This window comes from Eupeodes corollae, chromosome 1 (assembly GCF_945859685.1).
Source record: "Eupeodes corollae chromosome 1, idEupCoro1.1, whole genome shotgun sequence".
In the NCBI taxonomy this organism is placed as follows: domain Eukaryota; kingdom Metazoa; phylum Arthropoda; class Insecta; order Diptera; family Syrphidae; genus Eupeodes; species Eupeodes corollae.
This window is the reverse complement of record NC_079147.1, coordinates 154,783,503-154,793,784: the sequence shown is the minus strand read 5'-3', so window position 1 is coordinate 154,793,784 and position 10,282 is coordinate 154,783,503. Positions and strand designations below refer to the sequence as shown.

At 38.7% G+C, this 10,282-nt stretch overlaps 1 protein-coding gene across 1 annotated transcript; it reads right to left on the bottom strand.

Annotated features, from left to right (window-relative positions):
- Positions 1-6,616: 6,616 nt before the first annotated feature.
- Positions 6,617-7,729, bottom strand: LOC129939028 (mesencephalic astrocyte-derived neurotrophic factor homolog). Its single transcript, XM_056046889.1, has 4 exons — positions 7,301-7,729; positions 7,106-7,230; positions 6,892-7,033; positions 6,617-6,817 (listed from the first exon to the last, which is right to left on the bottom strand). Exons 1-4 carry the CDS (start codon positions 7,380-7,382, stop codon positions 6,651-6,653), a joined length of 516 nt encoding a protein of 171 aa, XP_055902864.1. The 5' UTR covers positions 7,383-7,729; the 3' UTR covers positions 6,617-6,650.
- Between the last annotated feature and the right edge of the window lie 2,553 nt (positions 7,730-10,282).

The following is a 10,282-nucleotide window of genomic DNA, read 5'->3' as shown; positions in this document are numbered from 1 at the left end:
ATGTTGAAAACAATATTTTTTATAAGAACAAATTAGTAAGAAGCTATTATCTCAAAGTGTTTAAAAGATATTTGAGTCGAAAATCATTTTTTACCAACTTTTTTTCGGTTTTTATTTTTTTGTAGAAAAAACTGTCAATTCGATTTTTTTCAAAATTTTATTGAATGTTAACACCAATAGTTTTTAAAAGATAAAAGTAAATTAAAGCCAATATCTCAGAGTTTTGAAAAGATATTTGAGTCGAAAATCAATTTTTACTAACTTTTATACATTTTTTTTAGGTTTTTATTTTTTGTAAAAAAAACTATCAAATAGATTTTTCTCAAAATTTTATCAGATGTCAAAAACATTATTCATCGTTGCACAAAATTGTTTTAGAGATGAAATCATATTTCAGTCGTAAAATTTTGGAGGTTACAAATTTTTTTTTGTTTTTTAAAAAAAAACGTTATATTGTTTTTTTTCAAAAAATATACCTGTTTTGTATCACGTTACAATGTATTATATAAAATTTAATTCAAGTCTCTAGCGTTTTTGGTTCGTAAGTTATTTAGGGTTAACCAAAATTTTCACCTTTTTTTAAAACTGCTATGGAAACCACCCACGCAATTTTCTTGAGAGGCCTTTCTGCATCTTTCTGCTTTTTTATCTGTATAACAAAATTTATTTGAAATCGATATCTCTTCTAGTTCTTGAGCTATGGACGACGAAAAAAACGTCGCGAACGTACGGACGTACGGACGTGGTTTTCTCATATTGCCATATGGTTCTAGTAGAAGTTTTCTCTTTAACTGTTATATTTTTTTGGCATGAAGAATTTGATGATATGACAAAATATTCTTATTTGCCTAGAGGCGATAATACACTGCTCGCATATTTATTACGATCAACCAGCTGAGTCAAGTTGCTTAACTTATAAATAATCTCTACATTCTCGACTTTCATTCGGTCTTGTCTGGCAGCCATGAAGAATTTTGTACATTAAACTCAGTACTCACCCGTAACAACGACTTCAGTGTAAAATGAAATACAATTCTCTTTATAAAGTCGGATGGCGCATCAAATTATTTGGAAGTCAAATTCCTGGCTTGGTTTGCTATAAATAAAACAAGTACATATGAACAATGCATCTTTGAACCATAAATACAAACCACATAAAGGGTGATTTTTTTGAGGTTAGGATTTTCATGCATTAGTATTTGACAGATCACGCGGGATTTCAGACATGGTGTCAAAGAGAAAGATGCTCAGTATGCTTTGACATTTCATCATGAATAGACTTACTAACGAGCAACGCTTGCAAATCATTGAATTTTATTACCAAAATCAGTGTTCGGTTCGAAATGTGTTTCGCGCTTTACGTCCGATTTATGTCTACATAATCGACCAAGTGAGCAAACAATTAATGCGATTGTGACCAAGTTTCGCCCTCAGTTTACTTTATTGGACATTAAACCAACCACACGAATGCGTACAGAAGAGAATATTGCGTCTGTTTCTGAGAGTGTTGCTGAAGACCGTGAAATGTCGATTCGTCGCCGTTCGCAGCAATTGGGTTTGTGTTATTCGACCACATGGAAGATTTTACGCAAAGATCTTGGTGTAAAACCGTATAAAATACAGCTCGTGCAAGAACTGAAGCCGAACGATCTGCCACAACGTCGAATTTTCAGTGAATGGGCCCTAGAAAAGTTGGCAGAAAATCCGCTTTTTTATCGACAAATTTTGTTCAGCGATGAGGCTCATTTCTGGTTGAATGGCTACGTAAATAAGCAAAATTGCCGCATTTGGAGTGAAGAGCAACCAGAAGCCGTTCAAGAACTGCCCATGTATCCCATGTATCCCGAAAAATGCACTGTTTGGTGTGGTTTGTACGCTGGTGGAATCATTGGACCGTATTTTTTCAAAGATGCTGTTGGACGCAACGTTACGGTGAATGGCGATCGCTATCGTTTAATGCTAACAAACTTTTTGTTGCCAAAAATGGAAGAACTGAACTTGGTTGACATGTGGTTTCAACAAGATTGCGCTACATGCCACACAGCTCGCGATTCTATGGCTATTTTGAGGGAAAACTTCGGAGAACAATTCATCTCAAGGAATGGACCGGTACGTTGGCCACCAAGATCATGCGATTTGACGCCTTTAGACTATTTTTTGTGGGGCTACGTCAAGTCTAAATTCTACACAAATAAGCCAGCAACTATTCCAGCTTTGGAAGACAACATTTCCGAAGAAATTCGGGCTATTCCGGCCGAAATGCTCGAAAAAGTTACCCAAAATTGGACTTTCCGAATGGACCACCTAAGACGCAGCCGCGGTCAACATTTAAATGAAATTATCTTCAAAAAGTAAATGTCATGGACCAATCTAACGTTTCAAATAAAGAATCGATGAGATTTTGCAAATTTTATGCGTTTTTTTTTGTTTAAAAAGTTCTCAAGCTCCTAAAAAATCACCGTTTATATGTAATTAAAGTTTGTGTTGATATACTGACCATATTGTGGTAGGAGCTGATAGGCAGCATTATTACATGCTTAGTGACAAAAGAATAATGACACTAAACGTTAAGGTTAATCTCTGTATTATATCTGTTTCATGAACCTGGTTTTCACTTAGTTGTTCAACACAAACCTTATCAGCTATCACTTACACCAAACACAAAAAAGGAACCAAAGGAAGACAGTTAACTATGCAGAAACTTAAATATTCCATTCATTTTGAATTTATGCTACAAAAGCTGCTAAAATATATGTTATCGAAAATATTCAGTTCTTAAATTACTAACCCAAGGTGTAAAATAAACATTCTTAAACAATCAGAAAAATGTATAATAATATTGGACAGAGCCCGTTTTGAAGAACAAAAACTAGTCGTTTTAACGATTTTTTGTTTTTGAATGATGGCGATGAGTCTTTAAACACAGTAAACGTTAGTTTTGAGTTCAAAACTGACTGCTATAAAGCAGACATCACCGCCAAAAAGAGGATAAAAAACAGCGACATTTACTATGGTGACTGCTACCGAGAAAACCAAAAGGGATTATTTGGAAAACGCTTTGTCATTGGAGCCAGACTTCTGCTAAAAGAAACAGCTTTTGAGATAGCAAACTCTAGGTGGTCCAATATACCAATATTCGCAGCCTTCACTGGACCTAAAGCGCTCTAAAGAATTGTTATCTCAAAGCGGACTTCATATTAGCTCCCTAATAGGTGTCCTTACGGGACACTGTCTTATATGCAGACACGCAATACGACTTGATGTAGCCTCAAATGACTTCTGCAGGAGCTGTATGGACGAGGAAGATGAGGAAACAATCTCTCACCTCCTCTGCACTGCACTTGCCCTGCTCTTTCATTTAGACGCAAACTTCATCTGGAAGAATACTCTTTTGATAATCCCAGTGACCTAGCTAAAAAGGATATCAAATATCTCCTTCGCTTTATGAAAAGCTCAAAATGGTTCGACCAGTGAGCAGTAACTCTCTAGATTCATGTGGTATCACAATTTGCCTTTTCTTTTGGCCTAAGTGTGTGGATTATGAATCCGCAGCCACTTAAACCTAACCTAACCTAGGGAAGAAGTCTTGAGCTATAGGTGCATCAACGAGCGCCTCATGACCATCCGCATCAAGGCTAAATTCGGAAACATTAGCCTCATATGCGCGCACGCCTCCACAGAAGAGAAGGGTGACAATACCAAAGATATGTTCTTCGAGCTTCTGGACAAAACATATGAGCAGTGTCCTAGCTACGATATTAAAATAGTCCTGGGCAATTTTAATGTCAAGCTAGGAAGGGAAGACAACGGATTCAGGCTCATAGATTTTGCTGCGGGGCGAAACATCATTGCAGCCAGTACGCGTTTTCCACACCTCAACATCCACAAAGGAACTTGGACTTCTCCAGATCAATCTACCGTCAACTAGATTGACCATATTGCGATCGACGCCAGACACGCTTCCAGCATTATGGATGTACGAACTTTCCGAGGAGCTAACATCGACTCGGACCACTACCAAGGTAGCACTTCGGATTTCCAGACCCAAGGCAAAACAGGGAGGTGCTGGGAGAAGGTACAATGTCGAACGGCTACAATCGCCAGAGATCGCCAAATCCTTTTCCGACCGAGTTACAAGTAAACTCTCTCGAAGTTCTCTGCCGCCAACACAATATATCGAAAACCAGTGGCAACATTGCCAAGATGCAATCAGAGAAGCCGCCTCTGATGTGCTGCGTTTCAAGCAGCCACCAACAAGGATCCTCTGGTTTGATGAGGAATGTCGGCAGGCAAATGCAGCCAAACAACAGGCACGCAAAGCGGCGCTGCATAAAAGGACGAGAGCTGCTCGTGCGCTCTATGAGCAGAAGAGGCGAGAGGAACGCCGACTCCTCAGAAGGAAAAAGAGAGGGCATGAGAAGCGTGCGGTCGAAGATGTTGAGAGTTATAAAAGCAGGAATGAGGTTCGAAAGTTTTATGAACAGGTGAAACGAAATTCAGTCAATGCTGAGGATATGGAAGGACCACTTCTGCAGACTGTATAACGGCGACGAAGAACTGAATTCCGCTGTCAGGCAGGATGATCCATTCAATATAGACGACGAAAGCCAACAATCCCGTCCTCCCGACTTAGACGAAGTAAAGATTGCCATATCTAAGTTGAAGTCTAATAAAGCCGCTGGAGCGAATGGCTTGAATGCCGAGGTCTTTAAAGCAGCTGGAGATAAGTTGGTTAGGAGCATGCACCAACTTACCTGTAAGATATGGTCGGAAGAAAGCATGCCCGATGAATGGAACCTCAGTATTGTTTCCCCGATCCTGAAAAAAGGAGACCCTCTAAACTGCACCAACTATAGAGGAATAAGTCTACTTAACATCGCCTATAAAATCTTCTCTGCCGTAATATGTGAACGTCTAAAGCCCATCGTCAACAACCTGATAGGTCCTTATCAGTGTGGTTTTAGACCAGGAAAGTCCACAGTTGATCAAATAGTCACATTACGGTAGATCCTGGAAAAAACCCAAGAACTCCAAATCGACAACCACCATCTTTTCATCGATTTCAAGGCCGCATATGACAGCATCTACAGGGACGAGCTGTATAGAGCCATGTCTAGTTTTGGCATCCCTGCCAAACTCGTCCGTTTGTGCAGGATGACCATGGAGAATTTACGCTGCTCCATAAAGGTTGGAAACAACTTAACAGAACCTTTCGATGTCAAAAAAGGTTTTAGACAAGGTGATGCGCTGTCATGTGATTTCTTTAACATCATACTTGGAAGAATAGTGCAGAGCTCACACTTCAACACTAGAGGCACTATCTTTCAAAAGTCTGCGGAATTACTAGCATATGCTGATGACATTGACATAATCGGAAGAACTCAGCGTGATGTTAACGGGGCTTTTGTGAGTATTGAGGCAGAGGCGGCAAAAATGGGTTTAACGGTTGATGAGGGCAAAACAAAGTACATGATGTTGTCAAAAAAGGACACACAACACCGACGTCTTGGTAAAAACGTCACCATCGACAGACTTAACTTTGAGTTAGTCGAGGCCTTTGTCTATTTAGGCTCCGCTGTAAACGCAGAAAACAACACCAGCATTAAACGCATAAAACTCTTGCTAAACTCTGTTTTTTTTGGGCTAAGAAAGCAATTGAGCGGTAAAGTCCTCTCGCTATATAAGACCCTCATCACCCTCGTCTTGATATACGGTGCAGAAGCATGGACTATGACAAAAGCGGATGAAAGCACCTTGGGTCAGTTCGAGAGAAAAGTTCTTCGTGTGATCTACGGTCCCGTATGCATTGAAGAGAAGTGGAGGAGAAGATGGAACTACGAGCTGTATAGCGAAGAAGACTTAGCCAGAAGGGTAAAAGTCCAACGACTAAGATTACAGGGTGATGTAGAGCCCATGGACACCAATGCTCCGGCCCGGAAAGTCTTCGAATCCACACCCACTAGGTGGCGCTCTAGAGTTAAAATGTTTAATATTCATTAAATTATTGCTCAATAATAAGGAATGTTCTATAATTACCATCAGCTTTTAAATGAACTAGGAAAATTTAAACAATAATAAAATATGGAACCTTCATACAATACACCAAAGCCTAATATCTCTTAAATAGAATATTTCTTCATACAAAATCCATTCTGTTCCAAAGTTTTGTTGATTATTTTTAAAGGTTTTGAAGTTGCCATCTCATTTTGACATCAGTCCAAAGGTTCATTGTTTTAAGTTCGTGAAAGGTCAATTTTTTGAGGAGGTCTGTCCATGATGTCGGCCTTATTACCAACTGCCTCGAAGATTGACTATTTTTTTAATAGAAAAATAGTGCCTTAAATTCAACGGTCTGTGGCAATATTTATATCACTTCTAGCACAAAATTTTTCCATGAAAATAGGGATTGGATTTATCCAAAATTTGCTTAAGTGTATGAAATTAATCTTAATAATTTGTTAATTTTTTGTGTTAACTAATTTTATTGTTGCTCACTCAATTATTACAAAAATTCATGAAAAGAAATGAAGATTACTTATGTAACAAAAAGAGCTAGACGATGATGCTCTTACAAGTTAAAAACTCGCAAGAACAAATAATCAAAAAGCAATAAAAGTTCTTCTTATCTTACGAATGCGGTAGGTTTATTCTTATAACTCATTGCGTACATATTTGGGTTTAAGTTCTTCTATTCTCTTAATAAAGTCAGACTTCTCCAGACATCCATCGCAGGACTCATCCCAATCGGCTAGGATCTTCTTCAAATCACGAACTTTCAATTTTTTAAGGTCGACAGCGCTCAAATCAATTTGTTTTTCTGCAAAATAGAATGTAAAAAAAAAAATTGAAAAAACATTCTTAGGCGCCATTTCAATGTATAGCTTTTCATACCATAACGAAGGTCACAGATCTGTGCGTCCATCTTCTTTAGTTTTTCACAAACCTTCTCTGCGGGCATAGACCAACTTAAAGGTTTTGTAAGTTCATTTAGGATACCAGTGGCTGAGTCTTCGAGACCTCCAAGATAGTAGCACTGAAGGAAAAACAAGAAAAAAAAAACAACTTAATTTTAATATAAACCAAAAAGTGGGCGAAAATAACTTACGAATCTCTGTTCTTTGTTCTTCTGAGTTTTGCAGAACTTCTTGAACTCTCCCTCGATTTTCTTGTGGTCTTTCTTTGTGGCATCACTGAGGGTCTCAGCAAAGCGACGAACAGTCTTCACACACACTGAAAGTAGGCCGAGAAAGCTGCTAGATGACTTTTCTTTATTTTCGCCAAATTTTCACTCTTTACTCACCTTCGCAGTCTTCCTCCTTCAAACCATTTGTAGTTTGTGTAATGATTACAACTAATAATGCAATTAATATTTGTGATTTCATTTTGAATTAAATGAAAATGTGTTCTAGAATAGTTAAAAGTTAGGTTGTGCTTGTTCTAGTCTCTAGTCCAGGCAGTTGTGTTGAGCTTGTTTTATTTTAGTAGAGAAATTCTAAGGCAATTTTATTGAAGCGATGCGAATGAATTGCTTTCAGTGGGATTTTCGATAACACAGTGTTGATCAAACAAATGCAAATATTATTAAACAAATTACTTTGAATTTAAATTAAGAAAAATGTGAAAACGCTTGATGATTTTGCATGTGGAAGCAATACATTTACGTTTTCGGTTTTACGACGACTTCGAGAGCGACAACCGGTGAAAATTGAAAATGAACTCTCAAATTGACACATCACTGAAGTGAACGAACTTGTCGATTTTTTATTGGTCGCTTGCGATACGTCATCTTCGTAGGCGTTTTCAGTTCAGTAGGCTAAGGGGTCTGTTCGTAGAGTAAGATTCTTTGTTATTAAAGCAGCGACATCTAGCATTCAGACGTGTAACATGTTGTGCGATGTGTAAACTGAAAAGATAAAAATAGGCATTATCTTTTTTCTTTGGCATTTGTTATTTTTTTGTTGAGAACAAATTACACAGGTTCATTTGAGTTTATTGCCGCCATATACTTAGTCAGGAATTTGAATTTATTTGTATGCAAATAAGTATTAAGACATTTTAAGACGCATTTTCAGAATTTGGAGGAGTAATTAAAATATAAATGTATTATATTTAAGTTATATTGCCGATTTAGAATTGGCCAGGCTTCACATTTATTTAATTAATTGTAGTTTCACAACCATTAAAAACTATTAAAAAATCACGTAAGTATTTAAATACGGAGCAGCGCAACTGCGTACTCTTAGTGAGGTTGTCAGGGATGACCTCCACGTAGCAGTTGTGGATGAGCTCTCCACAAACAGCAAAGGTCTGCTGAACGTGTGGAACTCTATCGAGTTCAAGCTCTCTGAGATGGTGTTTTCATACACTATATCATACAGTGAGGGACTCTACCCGAGTTTTGACTCTGACGAGATGCTCAGGGGGTATGGGTAATTAATTGTGTGGACAGGTTTTCTAGGGATTTCCTTAGTGAAAGCATTGCTAAGTTTAGCAAAGACTGATAGGGCTTGAAGCTCAAGCTTATCCCAGCTAAGGACATCCCTAGACAACTGAAGGCTCGCATTTGGTTGCCGCTCATGAGCATAAAGCCAAGCGGACAGGACCTGATTCGCGGTCTTCAGAGGCAAAATCCGCTGGTCCCCATGCACGATTGGGCTGTAGTTAAGGCAGAAGACCAGCACCTCTTACCTTCTGAGGATTAGCGAGGAAAGTCTAGGGGTTCTCGAAAAGGCCGAATACAAACTCAGTTTTGGCATAAGGATTAACAAAATTAAAATTCTGCAGAGTCGGGGAACAGGCACCGACAAAGATGATGACAACGTCGAGGTTGACGATGTTATAAGCGGAGTCGAGACCCCAAGAGAGTTCAGATTTATCTGAAGCACTCTAAGTGCGCTTCAGATAATCTGAGAGTTTTTCTTAGGGAGGAAAACTTCGACATTGGCGTTATCCAAGAACCGTATATAAACGGCCTCAAGGTGCGAGGCCTCCAAGACAACCAATACGACCTCTTTTAGAAAACCGCAGATCAAGACCAAGGTAATCCCAGAACTTGTATTATAGCTAAGAAACATTTAAAAGGTTTTTATGTTCAAATTTAAGCACTCCCGATCTGACAGTTGTCAGATTTGAAGATAAGAATACACAGGGTTTGCTGTTGGCCTCTTTTTACTCTGCCCATAATGCACCATCACCTACGGAGGAGGTGTGCAAAATCAAAACCCAAGCTAACATCAAAAAGGCAAACCTTCTGATCGGAGGCGACGCAAATGCTCGGCATACCCTTTGGGGAAGTTCTGTGATCAACGAACGAGGTGAGTTACTTTTTGATTTTATTATTGAAAATAATATGACCATTTGTAACAGAGGCAATACTCCCACTTTCATCTTTCCCAGCTCAAAAAATTATGATGGATGGGGGGATGTGCTTGATGTTACTTTAGTAAACAACGGTAATTTGTTAGTGGAGAATTGGAGAGTTTCCCTTCTGAATTCGTTTTCGGATCACAAGTGGTTTTTTTTCAAATTAATTTCGAGTCGAAAAACCCTCCGCATTACAGAAATCCCAAAAAAACTGACTGGACGAAATTCAGTCAAATTGCGAATTCCAAACTAAGCAACTTACTGAATCTTACTGAATCGATAGGAGACCTTGAATCAAAGGTGAAAACCTTTGAAACTTCTATAAGTAAAGCTTTTAGAGTCTCTTGCCAGTTAAATACAGCCGTAAGACCCTTCCTTCTTGGTGGAATGAAAAACTGTCCAGTCTTAGGAAAATGACGAGGACAATTTTCAATATCTGCCACAAAAATAAGTTTTACCAACCGTATAAAGACTCTCTTAAAATTTACAAGCAAGCCCTGTCATCAGCCAAAATACACGGCTGGAGATAATACTGTCAATCAATCGAAGAAATAAAAGACTCTGTAAGGCTCAGCAAAGTTTTATCGAAGGAACATTGTATTCCTTCATTTCTAAAGACGCACCATCCGGGTTGCGAGAGTGCTAACCCCGAACCGCTTGAAACCACAGAGCTAAATGTAGCTCATGTGGAGCAAGTCAATTCCGTTATAACCAGAGAAAATATTTTGTGGGCCATCAATACTTTTTCTGCATATAAATCCCCAGGCATGGATGGCATACTGCCCTGCCAGTTATGCTTCATGGCTGGAACAAATTCTTAAAGGATGCCTTTTTCTCAAACATGTGCCCATGTCGTGGAGACAGGTCAAAGTAGTTTTTATCCCGAAAGTGGGTAGGCGAGGTCACGAATCCGACAAAG